This window comes from Odontesthes bonariensis, chromosome 12, assembly GCF_027942865.1.
Source record: "Odontesthes bonariensis isolate fOdoBon6 chromosome 12, fOdoBon6.hap1, whole genome shotgun sequence".
NCBI classification, from domain to species: domain Eukaryota; kingdom Metazoa; phylum Chordata; class Actinopteri; order Atheriniformes; family Atherinopsidae; genus Odontesthes; species Odontesthes bonariensis.
Genome location: NC_134517.1, coordinates 227,638 through 246,255, shown reverse-complemented (window position 1 = coordinate 246,255; position 18,618 = coordinate 227,638). Strand labels below are relative to the sequence as shown.

The 18,618-nt window shown below is 44.3% G+C and overlaps 1 protein-coding gene across 2 annotated transcripts in view; it reads left to right on the top strand.

The window, feature by feature from the left end:
- Positions 1–9,676, top strand: part of rrp1 (ribosomal RNA processing 1) — a 36,189-nt gene extending 26,513 nt beyond the window's left edge. Inside the window, exons 14-16 of one of the 2 annotated variants that reach the window (XM_075478857.1) lie at positions 5,895–6,065; positions 8,264–8,330; positions 9,338–9,676. In XM_075478857.1, coding sequence (XP_075334972.1) covers positions 5,895–6,065; positions 8,264–8,330; positions 9,338–9,555 — 456 coding nt within the window. In that variant the 3' untranslated portion in view covers positions 9,556–9,676. The remainder of the gene's footprint in view (positions 1–5,894; positions 6,066–8,263; positions 8,331–9,337) is intronic. The other variant, XM_075478858.1, reaches the window with a different exon arrangement.
- The last annotated feature ends 8,942 nt before the right edge of the window (positions 9,677–18,618 follow it).

The following is an 18,618-nucleotide window of genomic DNA, read 5'->3' as shown; positions in this document are numbered from 1 at the left end:
CGTAGGTGACCCAGGAGGATCCTCTCCATGGTCTTCATCAGGTGTGAAGTCAAGGCAACAGGCCTGAAGTGGTTTAGGTCCTTGGGGCGTGGTACCTTAGGAACAGGGACCACGCAGGAGGTCTTCCACAGGTCTGGAACCTTCCCTAGGCTCAGACTCAGGTTGAACAGGTGCATGACCACACCACAGAGCTGGTCTGCACAGTCTTAGAGCAGTCTTGGGCAGATGCCGTCAGGGCCCGGGGCCTTCCTTGCCTTGATCTTTCTTAGTTGACTCCTCACCTGATCATCTGTTATGGAGAGGGGGGTGGGGGGTGACTCGGGTGGGGATGTGAGTGTGGTATGTGGAGAGTATCTCAGGAGGGGGGGTGAGAGTGGGCTGGTGGACTGGTAAGGGTCAGTTGTTGAAGATGGCAGGCTGAGGTGTGGAGGGGGAGGGGGAGCTGGCCAGGAAAAGTGTGAAGTGGGAGCAGGGACGGTAAGGGGGGGAGAGGAGGAAGAATCAAATCTGTTGAAAAACGGATTTAATTCATCTGCCCAGTCCTTGTCACCACAGGTTGGGTTTCTTCCAACCTGTTCTCCGTGGCCTGAGATGTTCTGCAGACCTCTCCAGATGTTTCTGGCATTGTTCTGCTCCAGTCCCTTCTCCAGTTTCCTCCTGTAGCTGTCCTTCCCCTTCCTGACACCAAACTGTAATAATATAGATTCAAAAATATTTATTTCTGATACATACCACATAGTCCTGAACCTAGCCTAACCCCCAACCCACAGAAAAGATCAGTAAGAAAACAAAGCAGCAGCTAAAAATGCAACGATACAAGCTGTAAGCTTCAAATCCAGTTTGTTACAGTAAGGTACTTTAATTCATCTTTATGTAATTAAGTCTTAATGTTATGTGGGTGTTTTTAATCTGATTTTTATCGCAGCAGGCAGAGCAGCAGCCTTTGGTGATTCATGAGTTTTAATAGGCAACTTCTCAGTTACAGTCTCAAACTGACAACAGAAATGAAAAATGATGTTAACACGAGCAGCTTTACTGGAAATTCAGGTGTATTAAGTTACAGCAGGAGAGACCGATGTAAAGCCCTCACACTATAAATGAGATATGACATCAGAAGCACACCAGTCTGTGTAATCTGTTCCCACAGATTATCAGAAGTTCTACTGCTGCAGACATTAAACCTATAGGAGAGGATCAGTGCTGTGCAGTGTGTTCATGAGGCTGAGGCTGAGGCTATGGCTAACCCTCTCCTGACTGCTGATGCCGTGAGTCTTTAGTCAACTTCAGCCTCATCATCAGCGCAGACTGAAAAAAGTTTTAAAGATTTTTCTGCAGGACAGTGATGGGGCTAATTACAGGGAGCGTTGACAGGGGCCTCTGGTGAACACAAACTTTTTGTATTTACACTTGTCTCCATGGCCACTTCAGGATATATGAAAATGAAGCTGGAGACTGTGGGTGGAGCGTCCAAGTCTTGAACAGTTGAGAAAATTTACAGACCATCCCGCAAAGCCTTCTGTGGATTCTGTCTCTTCTGTAAAATAATGTTTCCACTCCAGTTACTGTGATGTGTGTATGACTTATCAATATTTATTTAAGCAGATACACGGTTTAATAATTTATGAGTTTACCATCAGAATTAATAAGTTTGTTCTGGGGCTGCACATGTTTGTGAGGACCACACTGTCGGTCCTCCTCAGCTGGGGCTCAGGAAGCAGTATGAGCTTACATGGAAGTGAAATGCCATTCTCTATAAGTCGAGGTCTTTTCCACAAACCCATTCCTATTTGTTAGAAGACACATTCAATAAATAAAAAGAGCTTTAAAATCAAGGAGAGCAACATTGGTTAAAATGAAGCCAAACACAAAGTGCTGATGATTGTTTGTTGCCCTAGAAATAAATAGAATAAATGTAGCTGCAAGCAGCGATGGGGGGGTCCTAGAAGCATGGCACAATAGGCAAGGCTTGGGCTGCTAAGGAAGGCGTCATGAGTCCATGCACCAAGTTTGGCATCGATACATAAATGCATCACAGAGATATGGCCTAACGTCCTGTTTGCGCGTGGGCGTAGAGTTTGATTGGCTGCCAAGGGCAAACGGAAGCTAAATGTAAAAATCCACATGATAACTTATGTGTGCCTTGGTCTGAAGATTCTATGTGCCAAGTCCCGTGGAGATCGGACAATCTGCATGGCCTGAAATGCTTTTTGTAGGTTTTCGATTAAATTCAAAATGGCGGAAAATCCAATATGGCGCAGATGACCCCATGAGGTGCTTTGACCTCGTCTGTATCCAGGGATTCCAACGGTACCTCATTTGTGAAATTTGGACCAAGGGGTCCAAAGATATGAGCAAAAATGCATTTTTGCTACATACAGCGCCACCTATTGTTCAAACGTCATCAAACTTCTTTGGCCTCTTACCGTCATGGACATGAGTCTGTTATAAGTTTGACGTCATAACATCAAATGGTTGCCAAGATATGGCCTCACCAACCTCGAGTTTGATTGGCTTTTATGGAAAAACGGAAGCCTAATTAAAAATTCCTCGCAAATTGGACTCGTCATGATCCAAGGATTCCAACGATGCCTCATTTGTGAAATTTGGACCTTGGAGTCCAAAGTTATGCATTTGGATGCACTTTGAACTTTGACATGTTGGTGGCGCTAGAGAGTACGCTCTTGGGGCCTGAAAATTCTTGACTTTGACTTTGTCAGTTACCGTAGTAACAGACTCTATGAACCTGGAGTTTCTCTCTGTCTCCGCCCCCTTTCAGCCACACACGCCATCTGATTTCCTCCTTCGTTCAATCAGCGAAGCCAGTTTTGGCGTAGCAGCTAGTTCTTCTACTTCTATAAGTACAGGGACTGGATAGTGTTGTGGTAAGATTGCCACCTTTCATGTTGGTGACCTGGGTTCATATCCCCTGCATGAAAGGTAGGGGTCCTTAGGCAAGACCCCCTTACCCTACCTGCCTACCTGTAAGCCGCTTTGGATAAAAGCGTCTGCCAAATGCATAAACATAAGAAGTCCATTAGGCTTAGGAGGAGGCGACGTTTTCACCAACATGGCATGTCCATTTGACAACGGTCCCGTGGATGAAGGAGCAGCATTACTGCGCAGAGAATTAAATATTCGTCGGGAGATGGTTATCAGACTATCAAACATAGATGTTTTAGCAATTCCAGACAATTATCTTTTTGAGCAGTACCGTTTCACGTCACCAACGGTAGTCAGCCTCTTCATCTCAGATGAGTGTTATGTTTCAGCATTATTAAACTACCATTTGGTAAAATCTTTGGAGTATTGCCTACTTACAGTTACAGTTACAGTTAAGGTCTGTTGTGTAGTGAGGGGGCTCCACCAGGCAGATAGCACCATCAGAATGCTATCTTTCTCTTGGGACAAAAGAAAAGACATAAAAGACAAATAAATATTTGTATGAATAGGCTTAAAAAAATATCTATAGGCTTATTACATTTTATAAAGGCACTTGTGTCTTGGGGGGTGGACTCAGAAGATGAGCTCCCTCCAGGGATTCCCTCAGCCACTGGCCTTCCAATATTCTGCTTAGGGCCAGCTCCTCTGCCTGGTGCTGGGCCACCACCCGTTTTACAGGCATCTGCCTTCTTTCTGTTGGCTGAGTAGAAGTCTGTGTTAGTTTAAATAGGCTTAATTATTTAACAGAACATGCTATCAGCACCTCCAAATCTGAGACCATGGTCCTCGGCCGGAAAAGGGTGGAATGCCCTCTCCGGGTCGGGAATGAGATCCTTCCCCAAGTGGAGGAGTTCAAGTATCTCGGGGTCTTGTTCACGAGTGAGGGACGAATGGAGCAGGAGATTGACAGACGGATCGGTGCGGCGTCTGCAGTGATGCGGGCTCTGCACCGGCCCGTCGTGGTGAAGAAGGAGCTGAGCCAGAAGGCGAAGCTCTCGATTTACCGGTCAATCTATGTTCCTACCCTCACCTATGGTCACGAGCTGTGGGTAGTGACCGAAAGAACGAGATCGCCAATACAAGCGGCCGAAATGAGTTTCCTCCGCAGGGTGTCTGGGCTCTCCCTTAGAGATAGGGTGAGAAGCTCGGTCATCCGGGAGGGGCTCGGAGTAGAACCGCTGCTCCTCCGCATCCAGAGGAGTCAGATGAGGTGGCTCGGGCATCTGGTTAGGATGCCTGCTGGACGCCTCCCTGGTGAGGTGTTCCGGGCCCGTCCCACTGGGAGGAGGCCCCGGGGAAGACCCAGGACACGTTGGAGAGACTATGTTTCTCGGCTGGCCTGGGAACGCCACGGGGTCCCCCCAGAAAAGCTGGAGGAAGTGGCCGGGGACAGGGACGTCTGGGTTTCTCTGCTCAAGCTGCTGCCCCCGCGACCCGATCCCCGGACCAGCGGAAGATGATGGATGGATGGATGGATGGATGGATGGATGGATGTTATAGATGAGAATACATTTGTGTGTCAATGCGCGTCAGGCTCTTGGAAGAGACCGGGTAGATATCCTTACGGAGACAGACGACTGGCTGACATCCTGATTTAGATTGCCAAGTGTGCTGCTGCAAATATGCAGCTTGCTAAAGCCACAACTCCAGAGAAACATGCCGATCAAACCCAATTCCCCCCAGCAATAGACACATATATGCTCATCAAAGCAGCCGTGCTGTTGTGGAGCGCTCTGAGCTGAAGGCCAGGTGGGTGTGTCTCCATACAGCGGGGGGGAAACTGCTCCAGATTATTCTGGCATGCTGCGTTTTGCACAATATTGCCATGAACGAGGGTCTCCCACTACCTGAACTAGCCCAGGCAGACCAGAAGGTGTGGTGCCAGAAGACCCCCCTCATGGACCACCCCATCAAAGAGCCATCATGATGAGGCAACAGCTGATTGTACGGCTTTAGTTGCAGTCATCGAGCGCCTGGCCATGGAGAAACGTTTTTTTATCTTCTTTATTTCGGTGACATTACGAACTACAGGTGACACAGAATTAACAGCACTCGTAATAACTTCCCATTTCTTGGCTTTAGCAGGTCCCGTAATTCCACTGCTGACTCTGCTAAAAATGACAGATTTTCCTTTTTGGATCTCTGAAAGCAGAACTTCAGTCTCAGAACCCCTAGAGTTGTTCCTTTTGCGCCTTGATGCCATTCTCATGACTCAACACTCAACACTTCCTGGCAGGAGCGAGGAAGCACAGCCTTATATGGTATCATTTTGGGCGTGGAGTATGCACAGGTCGTTTACACACTTTTTCCGAAGCTAAGAGCGTTTTTTGCATTAAGATTTCCAATTGCAGGTTGGTGAAAAACGTAGCCCGTCCTCTTCCCCGTTGCCATGGTGACTCGTCGAATCGGGGCGCCATTGATGCAGACTTTTTATAGTTGTGGTGCACGCGCTAAACTCAAGGTGAAACTACTCAAATCAGCGTTTCTGGAACTAAAAACTCAGTTTTCTATCTCAGAGTAGATCAACTCAGAGTTCAGGATTAGACTCAGAGTTTGTTGAATCTGCTTTGTGAAATGGACCCCTGGTCAGCTCCAAGCTTAAAGAATTGATAACTGGATCCCATTAATAGAATAGAATAGAAAAACACTTTATTCATCCCCCAATGGGGGAAATTCAAAGTATAATGGTGTGTAGTTGCATTATATGCTGTAGGAAAATGGAAGTATGAAAATAAGACACTCTGCATATAATCAGTCAAACGTGACTAACCATCATAAGGGACAAAATCCATATCTACACTGTAAAAACAGAAAAATGACAATGAGAGTTGAGTCAAGCTTTGCTACTGCATGCAATGGAAAGGGGACAATATCACCTTTTATTCATACCAAAAGGCCCCATTAGGGCCCTTGATATAAGACTCCCAACATTACTCATTAACTGTCAATTTCAGGATGTCAGTGAGGCAACCACTGCTTTGAGCCTTAAAAAAACCCAAAAGAAGAAGAAGACTGTCCAAGGATCAGAGTGTGGGTTCATCACCTTTAAGACCAAAGCTGCTGTCCCGACACCACTCTTCTGCAAGACCAAGAGAAACCAGAGTACTCCCCTCCTCAGCAAGGAGGTAATGTGAATGAGGTCATGGGGCTACCCACTGACACCAGAAAACTTCTGTTTTGGGTTCTCATCTTACTTCCTGATGAAGGATCTCTTGATCAGTCTGGTTGCATCTAGTGCTGGGCGGTATACCGGTTCACACCGAATACCGGTTTATAATTTCATTATGATATGAATTTTTACTATACCGCCATACCGGTGTATTTGATTACACAACGAGGGGAACGCTGCGTCGCGCGACATTGTTTGAGACGGGACCCTTTTCAGTGTTGCACTTCTAAACGCGCATGTTTACTGTCTATTTTTAACGCTATTTAAAAAATACTCGTATTCGTTAAGCTGCATTTCCTTTCCCTGCTCTCCCTCCGTCTCTGTCAGTCATGCGTCTCTCTCGCATAGCCTACACACACACACACACACACACACACACACACACACACACACACACACACACACACACACACACACACACACACACACAGCCCCTCCCCTCCGTGCACACCGCGTGTGTCTCCATCAGCGAGATCATGCTTGGAAGCTTGCTAGCTTCAGCGTCGCGTTAGATTAGCTCAACCGAAAGAAGACGGCTGGCGAAATTCCCAAAAGGTTGGTATCATGTGCAACTTTATAAAATCACACATTAAAAAGTCCTATAAAAATATTTTATATTTTTAATACAATGTTGTCCCGTCCCGTCCCGACCCATAGCAAACAAGCGATTACGCCTTCTTTATAAAGTTAACTAGTCGCAAGTTTGCCAGGAAAAAAAAAATAAAAAATGTAGTTGGGTTGTCGAGGTCTAAACACTAGCAGCTGTGAATCAAATAAAGTAGTTTTTTTAAACTCTTACACTGAATGTTTGCTGCTTCAATCCAGATGAGTATTGAAAAATATTTTCCGCGATTGAAAAAGAGACGTGCGTGTTGAGTATGAGGAGCAGCCTGAACCGGAGGTATCAGTGTAATTAGCTATATTATTAATTTGTTTACAATGAAGATGTGAATATTAATACAATAAAGTTTTGTGTGACCAATTATTAACAAAGGAATTATTTTGAAGAACTTTTATTTTAATTTTTAATTCTGTTCTCAATCTGTAGAAAATGCTGTGAACACCTAATTATGCATGAAAAAAAAATACCGTGAAACCGTGAAAAAATTCCGTGATATGTATTTTTGGTCATACCGCCCAGCACTAGTTGCATCCCTCTTAAATATTTTGACTTCTCAGTACAGTTCCATGATGTCATCCCAGAAGAAGCCATGCAAGCCCCTGCCCAGATACAGTATTACCTTAGCCCTGTTTCACAGATGAACCTACGTGTTCAGGATCATGAGCAGATACTTTTTGTCCAACTTTAGTCTTTCCATCACTGTGGGTCATCACATTTGGTTTCCATCCATATTTACGGGTCATGTCACTCAGGAAGGTTCTAACCCTAACCCTGACTCAACATCTTGTCACATGCTCTTGAAGGTGGGACTGATGCACCTTTGTTGTAGATCAGTGTTTTGTGAAAGTTCAGGCATTTTGTCATACTTTCCCTTCCAAGGCAGAAAAGGAGAAAAAGGTTACATTTCTTTTAAGGAGATGATCAGGTTTTTAGAAGCAGGCTGACTGAGGAGTTAGGGTGAGGGTCTTTGTGTCTAACCTGCAGCAGACCAAAGTCAGAGTCCTTTTTTTGGTTGGTAAGGTAACCGCTCCTCTGAACAGGGCTACAAGAAAACTTGCTGTCTTAGCATATATGTTCATGCCATATAAATCTATATTTATGTATGTCTGTGTAGTCATATTGTGATTTTTTTACAGCGTGACTTTGGCATCAGACTGTTGTTTACTTTATCCTTTCTTTAGTTAGGAAAACATATGGACAATGTTTCAACACAGACTTCCTTCAGTGGAAAACACGAGGTGTAGAAATGATTGAAGGCAAAACTCCACAGGAAAGGGTTAACTCACTGCTGTGAAGTTAATGGTTTGTTTTAGATGATGAAACCCCACACTTACATGTCCATGTAGTAGCTGTTTGCAAAGTCCCCAGAGCAATTAATTTATGATCCTCCAAATTGAGAATCCCCTTAACTGCTGTCGATTGTGGGTAAAAACACCGACTGCTCAGAGGTTCTTCACACAGCCACATTAAAAAGATGCTCAGCAAAGTCATGTTGATGGGATGAACTTATTTTCTGTGTTTTTATTCCACAGAAGAATCAAACTCCCAAATCACAATCAAAGAAGGTGACTTTTGGTCTGAAGAACAATAAAACGGCCGGTAAGAAACTGAATATGATTTAATTTTTATTCTGAATTATAAAGTATTGTATATGGGAGGGGGGGTTTGAGAAAAGTGTTGGAATCATCTGCGTCTTCATTTGAAACTGTAAAAGTATTTAGCAGTGTTTGGTCCAACAAGATGAAATAAAACTTAGGCAGTGCCCTTTTTCTGCTGCATGCTGGGAAAAATGGCTCTTTATGTGGACTTAATTCAGGTTTCCTGAATATTTTACATCTTTTGTTCATACAACTTACATATGTTTTACTGCTAGGAAATTCAGGTTTATTGGTGTTGAACATTTCCTTCACAAGGCAAACTGCTTTGTATGGTGTATTTTAAATTAGCATAAAACATATAAAAGCAAAAAACAAGAAGAAAACTGATGCGATGCTAAAACAGTTGTTGGTCTTTTTGTCTGTACAGATTTTTTTCACCGTTTGATTACTTGGTACTTTAATCCTTCCAATATCTTTCATTGATAAAATAAATAGACATGACCAGTTAACTGAAACTTGACATTGTCCAAAATATTTCCCAGCACTGAAAAAGAAGCAGCAAACAGAACTGACATAGTTCTGTGATGTGCAGTATCACCTCACTGCTCTTGTTTGAAGCATATGATGAGCTGTCTCCGAGTCATCTGTGATTAAGTGCACATTTACACTAAAATGAGATTCTGCATCAATGTAGAGTTATCCCACCTGCCTTCTTACATGATTTCATTGACTTTTGTTTTCTTCTTGTTGGGTTCGTTGGACTCATTCGTGTAGTGATGTCAGTGTTTGATAATAGTTGTGCCATCCCTATGAGTGTGAATATGACAATGGTAACTAGATATTCAATAAAAGAGATCTCAAGATTCATATCACAGATTGATACAAACTACTCTCTTCCCTGAGGCTATGACTTGTGCCATGACTAGCTCACAACCTTCCTTGGTTAAAGAATGTTGGGTAATGTCATACATGATGGAATAATCCTCTTTTTGTTTTTCTGTCATCCAGAGTTCAAGAAGACTGACCGCAGCTTGCTGCTAAGTCCTGACGGATCATCACGAGTACCATTTGACCCAACGCAGAGACCAAAGTTTGGGGTCCTAAAGTCTCCACCCGACACAGTGTCCACCAGCTGTAAGAAGACCCCCAACAGAAACAAGAAAACCAGCTCTAAAACTCCAAAGAGCACCCTTAAACCGAGACCATTGGCAGCAGACTTTTTCTAACAGAATGTAGAGACGCTTTGATACGTCAACTTTTTTTTTTTCTTTTTGAATATCTGATGTTGTATTTTGTCTGAGTGACTCAGCGTTTTAATAAAGTTACTCCAGTTTTCCAAGTTTTTCCAATGTTGCACGTATAGCTCTAAAAAGATAAGTAGATGACATAGTTTTTCAATATAATTAATTATTTGAGTACTTGGCCTCAGCTGTGGCTCAGGAGTTTTTTGTGTTGCAGTCTGAATATATTGGTGGCTTTGCAGTGCGTGTAAGAAGGAGGAAAGGCTCCTCATAGATGGATAAAGAAGCACTGCACAACTGAATGTGATTGACCAACATTATCCAATCCAATTTTATTTATAAAGCACTTTAAAACAACCTCGGTGGATAAAAGTGCTGTACAGAAAAATAAAAACAAAATTAAAAGAATAAAATACAAGAATAGGTTAAAAGACATAAAACGGCTATATAATTTAAGACAATAAAAATACTAAAATAAACAAAATAATACATTCAACATCTCACATCGTGTCGAAAGCCAAGGAGAAGAGATGTGTTTTAAAAACAGACGGAGAGCTAGATGGCTCCACAGTTTAGGAGCCGCCACAGCAAAGGCACGCTCACCTCTGGTCACATTTTGTAGAACTTTGATAAGGCTGAAAACCCTAACCCTGAAATAGTCTTTAAAGATTCTGAAAAAATACTGACACAATAAAATAAACAAAGAAATTTTGTTTTTCATAACTTCAATAGATAAAATTGATAAATCCTCTTGAAAATGTGCACATGCCCCCTAAATCTGTCATACTTTCACATTGATTAAATTAAAGTTTGGAATTCCAAATGATCATTTGTGATTTGAACCTCCTCATGCTCCAATTTGTTCAGCAGCTGTTCTCTTTCCAAAACCTTCCTTACTCATTTTATACCAAGAATGCCATATGAACAGACTTAACTCTGGGGAGGCTACACCTTGTATCTATGGACTTCCCCAGATACACAAGGTGGGAGCCCCACTCGGGTCCAGTATTAGCAGCGTCAACTCAGTCACTTGAGGCGCGTTTCCACCAGCTCGCTTCGGCTCGGCGCACTATTTGCGTGTTTCCACTAGCACGCAGTACCTGCAACAGGGTACACTTTTGGTATCACCTCAGCCCTGGTTCCAAGCCTAGCTGAAGCGTTACTAAAACATGACGTCAGCCGACTGCCTTCCACTGATTGGCCGATGAGTGTCGTCACTGGAAGCGTCATAACCGCGCGGCGACCGACTAGAATGTAAATAAATACAAGACTCAAGACAAGACTCCACATTTTACTGCTTCAGTTTGTACTGCTACGAGATGGCTTCGCAGAGGAAATCCACTCCTTGGTCGGTCAAGGAGGTCTGTCACAGAGGTTTCGCGCAGCCGTGTTACGACGACCCCGCCCACATCGAGGAGGCACGAAGTGATACTCGGTTGTAATGGAAACACAACCAAACCAAGCCGTGCTGAGCTAGTGGAAATGCGCCATTATGACACTGCCAAACATTTTGCTTCCATCTTAGCCTCCACCCCGCTGTAAAACACTGCAACATATACAGAATTCCACAGACTTTGTGAAAAAGATCCAACATCTGAAACTGTATCCAAAAGAAACTATTGTATCCCTGGATGTGACCTCACTCTTTACCTGGATAGCGATTTCAGCAAGAGTGGAGACTGTCAGGAAACGGCTGCGACAAGATGTCTCACTGAACAACAGAACCAACTTCAGTCCTGATCAGATCTGTGTCCTGTTGAACCTTTGCCTCTCCACCACCTATTTCAAATACATTTCAATTCAGTTTATTTATATAGCACCAAATCACAACAAATGTCATCTCAAGCCAGTTCAATGATACAGTCCAATTCAAGACAATAAGAGTCCAATTCATTGTAAGCAGCATCCAATCAAATCCAATTAATTAAATCCTAAATTAGTCCAATTCATATATACAAAGCCAATTCAAAAAACAATTCCCCTAACCCTAACCCAAAAGGTAGAGAGGCTGTCTGCTTCCTGAAGCCAAACAGGCAGCTGGTTCCACAGAGAGGGGCATGATAACTGAAGGATCTGCCTCCCAAACTGGCAGCTGGTTCCACAGAGAGGGGCCCGATAACTGAAGGCTCTGCCTCCCAAAGTGGCAGCTGGTTCCACAGAGAGGGGCCTGATAACTGAAGGCTGTTCAAAGGGAGTTGTTTCTCTCCAGAGTCGCCTCAGGACGGGAGATTGGACTGAAGACAAGTTTCGGTGCAATCTGTTGGTTTCCTTAGCCAGGAAATTGTTTTTGAATTGGCTCTATATGAGTGAATTGGATTATTTTATGAATAATTATGATTACAATTAATTGAATTCCAATTGGCTTGAATTGGACTTTATTATCTAAGTGCCTTGAGATGACATTTGTTGTATTTGGTGCTATATAAATAAAAATGAATTGAATTGAATTGAATTAGACCCAGAAGGTCCTCACAGAGCTCCTTCTTATCTTTGTTAAAATATCTCACATACACCAAAAGCTGGGCATTGTCAGTAACATCTGTAGACTCATCAATGGCCAAAGACAGGCATGGTGCACTCTGAATAGCTGCATCAAGCTGTGCCAGGACATCATCTGCTTTTCGCGCGATTTCATTCACACTGCAAAGGCAGCCTGGAAACCACCGCCCTTATTTTTGCCTGAGTTAGGGAACCAATCACAGAACGGGGGGGGGGGGCAGCAAGACGATGACGATGTCTATGCGTGACACCGAAGCTTGTAGAGTGTTAATCCAACATGGCAGCGGACACAACGTTACCGTTCGATGCAGCCTTAGAAAGTGTTTTAAGTAGCTTAGAACGCAAGTTTAGTTTTAAAAAAGAGCAACGTTTGGCGTTGAAAGATTTCATTGCCTCGTCGAATTTCTGTCACTCTACATACGTCATCTGGTATAAGTGATACAATTGGCTATGAATCGCGCGCAAAGCAGCATGGGAAGAACCAGACGCCATTTGATAGACATTCGTAGCGCCCAATAAACGGCTCTAGGCATTCATAAACCACGCCTCAAATACGAGAAAATGCACACCTAGTTCCCAGACCACCATCTCATCGAGATGTAGACGCATCAGCCAGGCTAGGTTGCTGTAGTAGCTGACATCAGGATTTGTTTGATTTTTTCACACATCTCGTCTTTTTGTTTTCCCTCAAACCCTCAGCAACGGCGTTTAAGCACTCTTTCACAACGGTCCCATCACTAAATGTCTGAATCATCTGAATCATCGGTTGCGTCAGGGTCACATGGTGCCTCAGAGTCTCTGTCCTAGTGCACAGTCTCTGTGGAGGATTGAAAGAAAAATTTAAATTGATTAAGTGCAAAAGGCATCACTTGATCCTCACAGACTCAAACAGCTGGATTGCCCTGGGGACAAAGGACCTCCATAGCCTGTCCGTCCTGCAGGCAAGGGTGAAACCATAGTGTAGATATTTCGGGGGTCCAAATTAGAACTGTAGACCATATTCCAGCGGGGGGTCTGGGGGTCCTCCCCCAGAAGATTTTTTATTTCTTAGATGCCATTTCCTGCATTCTAGTGCATTTTAGGGTGACCTGTACAAATCCTAAACCCATGAAATATATACTGTATAGAACAGTAGATTTCAGCCCTTGGTCCAAATGTGAGCCCTTCCCAAAATATTTATATTGAAAATGTTGTACAATTTTCATATAGGTGTATTGATAAAGATGTGCTTGTATAGAACATAGTTTTTAAGAAATGCAGTATGACCAATTAACAAGTTACAATTCAAAGCTCGTTTTTTATTGTATGTCAAGTAGCAAAACACAAATACAACATGTGCAATTGTAAACTTATTCCATACTATTTTGTTTGTATACTGTTTCCCACATTGAAAGTAAATCTGGAACAGCAAGGGACTGATCTAGGAAAGAAGGAGTACCTTTATATGTCACATACTAGACAAAATATTGGAGGGGACAGATTGGTACTTTCCCAACATTGGGGGGGACGTGTCCCCCTCAATGTCTATGGTGGTTACGCCCCTGCCTGCAGGGGATGGCGTGGAACCTGTAGCTGAACAGGCTTCTCTGGTTGGCAAACACAGAGTGCAGAGGGTGACTGTGGTTGTCCATTATAGAGAAGAGCCTGCTCAGTGTCCTCTTCTCAGCTGTGGAAGTGAGAGCCTCCAGTTCTGTGCCTACAACAGACCCAGCCTTCCTCACCAACCTGTCAAGGCGTCCAGCATCTCTCTTCCTAATGCTACCCCTCCAGCATGTCACAGCATAGGAGAGCACACTGGCCATGACAGACTGGTAGAACATCAGCAGGAGTCTGTTGCAGACATTAAAGGATCTCAGCTTCCTCAGAAAGTAGAGGCTGCTCTGACCCTTCTTGTATAGTGCGTGTGAGTTTGCAGACCAGTCCAGTTTATTGTCCAGATGTACCCCTAGGTACTTGTACGTGCAGACTGTCTCCACTGTCTCCCCCTCGATAGAGACAGGCACCAGGGGCGGGGTGGTTCGCCTGAAGTCAACCACCATTTCCTTTGTTTTGGTGGTGTTCAGCTGCAGCTGGTTGGTCCTGCACCATCTGGTAAAGTTCTCCACCAGTCCCCTGTACTCCCCCTCCTGCCCATCCTTAATGCATGCAACAATGGCGGTGTCATCTGAGAACTTTTGTATGTGGCAGGTCTCAGAGTTGTAGGTGAAGTCAGTGGTGTACAGGGTGAACAACACCGGGGAGAGCACCGTTCCTTGTGGAGCTCCAGTGCTACTGACCACAGTCTCTGATGTGAGGTCACCCAGTCTGACGAACTGGGGCCGTTCTGTGAGGTAGTCTGTAATCTAGGTCACCAGCCCTGTCTCCACTCCCATCTGCAGCAGTTTGTCTTTCAACAGGAGTGGCTGGATCGTGTTGAAGGCGCTGGAAAAAATCACAAAACATGATTCTCACCGCACTGCCTCCTTTATCCAGGTGAGAATGCACCCTGTGCAGCAGGTACAGGATAGCATCCTCTACTCCCACATTCTCCTGGTAGGCAAATTGTCCAGTGCTTGGTGAACCTGGGGTTTCAGGATGTTGAGCAGCAACACACGCTCAAATGTCTTCATTATGTGTGACGTGAGGGCGATCGGTCTGTAGTCATTCAGTTCTTTGGGGTGTGGCTTTTTGGGGACTGGTATGAGGCATGAGGTTTTCCACTGTGTAGGCACCTTACCCGCATGTAAGCTCTTATTGAATATATGTTGCAGTGGCTCAGCTAGCTCTTCTGCACAGGTCTTAAGTAGTCTGGCACAGACACCATCAGGGCCACTAGCCTTCAGTTTTAGCCGTTTAAGTGCCCCTCTCACCTGGTCTGTTGTAACGGTGGGGGGTGGCTGTTGTCGTTCAGTTTGTGGGGGAGGGTGGGTGATTTGAGAGTGTGATCCACATTCCACAGGTGGAGGGATGGAGGTGACTTCAGAGGAGGTATAAGGGGGAGGGGGGAGGGGAAAGTCCAGCTTGGGTGCTGGCAATCGATAGTACATTGGGGGGGGTGAGTGCTGCACAGTCCTCAAGTGGTAGGGGGCAGCTAGTGGGGGTTACTTGAGAGGAGGTAGGTGGGGGAGGGAAGTCCAGTGTGTGTGCTGGCAGTTGATTGTCAGTAAGGGGGGAGGGAGGGTGGGCAGAGTGTGAGCTGCACATACCTTGGGTGGTGTGGTTTTCATGGTGCCTTCAGCAGTGGATGGGGGGGGGCTCAGTAGGGAGGAGGTGTGGAGTTTTACAACTTAATCTGTTGTAAAACACATTGGCCCTCATTTATCAAACTTGCGTAAGACGAAAAACATGCGTAGGTCGTGTGTACGTTCTTTTCTGCGCAAAGGTTGGCATTTATCAAATCCATCGTGAGCGCAGGAAAGATGAAATCGCCACGACAGGTCTGAAGCCGTGTACGCATTTTCCATTTTGACTTGCGGTGACTGCAATAGCATACATAAACAGCAGCGTCACTAGTGCGTGCCTCATGAGTCGCAACAAATCCCTAGGTTAAAATTACAGACTTATCACTTCAAAGAAGGCCCATGTTTTATTTGACTTCAACATAAATATAAACATTAACGCAAATTAAATAAATTAAACAAGTACAACTCCGTAATTGGAAGAGTGATGGCTCATTATTCAACCGCCTATTTAAGAGGTGATTCTAGCGGCGCGGTAATGGCGAAACGATGGCAGATCTGGCTTTGTTAGAGGACCTGAACGCGCGCATCAGGCGTGAGAGAGTGTTCCGGGACCGGCAGAATCTCTTTCGGGAAAATTATGAGTGGCTCATGAGCCGTACAGGAGAGGCGCTTTAACACTGCGCATACGCAAAGACGTGGCTCCGATCAGGCCAGCCACCCTCTCCTCCAAGGCACTCAAATCCAAACCTGGATCGGAGCCCCCCCCCCGTTTGTGACATGCTGCGTCGGAGAGCTGCAAATTTCATATCGGACCACTTCTTCCTGATCTTATTGGAGAAAAAGTAAAAGTTCAATTTTAGATTTCATTTAATCTGGAGTTTATCACATTTTATTGACCATCACAGTAGGGGAAAATACATAACTCGTCCGGTCTGCGATTTACATCGCCGCTGTTGACAGCTGGGACGGCTGTCAACAGCGTTGACAGCGTTTCTTTGCCGCCTTTCTTCTTTCCATGTCGCAAATTCTAGAGGTGCAGCCTTTTGTAGAAGGCGTGGTTAGGATCATTACGATGGATTTCAGCCGCCGGATTTATCAACAGCCGCTCGGTCTTACGATGGGATTGGTGTGGTACGCATGTTCTGTAAATCTCACTTGAGCCTCTGCGTACGACGAGTTCTCCGCTCATATCAAAGATGCTTTCTACGACGGCTTGATAAATGAGGGCCATTAAGTTCATCTGCTCTGTCCTTGTTGCCTTCTGCCCCTCCACTCTTGACACCGAATCCTGTCATGGTCTTGATGCCCTTCCACAGCTCCCTTGTGTTGCTCTCCATTCTCTTCTCCACTTTCTTTCCATACGCCTCCTTAGCAGCCCTCGGTGCACTCTTCAGCTCCCTCTGCACGTTCCTCAGCTCCTCCATGTTACCCTTCCCAAAGGCTGCCTTCTTCCTTTTCAGGAGTTGTTTCACACTGCCAGTCACCCAGGGTTCGTTATTTGGGAAGCAGCGCACGGTCTTGGTGGGAACTGCAACATCCATGTAGAAGTTGAGGTAGTCAGCTGTGCAATCAGTGATCTCCTCCAGGTTTTTGCTGTCCTGTAGTACACTCCAGTCAGTGGACTCAAAACAGTCTCTCAGAGCCTCTTCTGCCTCTGGAGTCCACATCCTTACAGTGTGTGTTGTGACAGGGAGACATTGTACTCTTGGCTTGTACACAGGCTGTAGGTGTATTAGGTTGTGGTCAGAGTTTCCCAGTGGTGGGAGGGGGGTGGAATTGTATGCATCTTTTACATTGGTGTAGAGTAGATCAATTGTCCTGTTTTTCCTTGTACTGCAGTCCACAGGCTGATAGAAAGATGTCAAGGTGGAGTTGAGTGTGACGTGGTTGAAATCACCAGATATTGCAAAAAAGGTATCCGTGTGTTGTGTCTGGAGCCTTGCCACTGTTGCATGGATGAAGTGAATTCTCTTGGCAAGTAGAACGGGCGTAAACTCAACGCAAGTAGTTCCAAGTCCTTACTACAAAAAGTCTCCTTCACCGTCACATGTCCGGGGTTACACCATCTGTTGTTGATGTAAACCAACAGTCCTCCTCCCCTCTTCTTTCTGGCGAGTTTCGTATCACGGTCCAATCTTACTGTACTGAATCCGGGTAAATCCACTTCGGCGCTAGAGATGTTGTTGTTCAACCATGTTTCTGTCAAGCAGATCAAGCTGGCCTCCCGGTACAGCTTCTGATTCTTAACTAAGGCAGCCAGTTCGTCAGTTTTGTTCACAAGAGAGTTAACATTTCCCATAACAATTGCTGGCACAGGGGGTTTAAATACTTTGCATACTTTGTTAGATATACAGTATATAAATATCACTACAAATATTGAATATCATTTTCTTGGATAAATGCTGTCACACCCAGAGATTTGCAGGACACAGGAGCAGGTGATGTAAATCCAAAGCTTTTATTCAGGAGGAACAAGGTTGTCCAAACTCTCCAAGAGAGAACAAAAAGGACTACTGCACTGCTCATTGATCTATATAATACGGAGTGTAGGGAATTATTCACTGAGTCTGGTCCTTTATTTTATTTTATTTTTATTTTCTTTAGCACAAGTTTCTTGTGTTTATATTGAATTGAGTTATCAATAATTACATATACTTCTCCCAAAATGAGAGAAGTATATCTATGAAAAGTTATAGAAATAATAATCACTCCACTGAGGAGGAAAAACAAAGGCTTTGAAACTTTATACTTTAAACTAATAATCACTCCTGCTACGGAGGAAAACAAAAAACCTCTCCTGTAAAAATAGGAGGCACTAAGATATGAAACTTTACTTAGAAACGAAAAATCACTCCACTCGGAGGAAAAAGCAATAATGCTATTAAACTTAAACTGCACTTTTACAAGGCTATAAATACAAAAGTTATCCAAAAACAATAACTCTTAGCGAGATCAGAAACGTGGCATGGAACATGGACTTTGGTTTTTGAAAGAAGGCAAGAGTGAGGAACGTTGGCTACAACAAGAACGACACACTGGCACAAGACAAAGGGAGACGTCAACTCTTATACACACAGGGTTAACGGGGAACAGGTGGAATCCCTCATACGACAATCAGACTGGAACACAAGAGGAAGGGCAAGTGACCTGAAACGAGAGGGGAGTTAATCTTTCAAAATAAAACAGGAAGTGACGAGACATGACATGGAGACGAGACAAAAAACCCACTTGACCTCACCGCGGTGTGACAAATGCTTTGTTTTGAACATGTTATTTTAAATCTTTCAACAAAACTTTGATTTAAATTCTTCTTTTATTTTGGCAGTCCACAGGTCTGGCCAGTCACTATTGATGTCTACAGAAAAACAACAAAAATTATGCATATCTC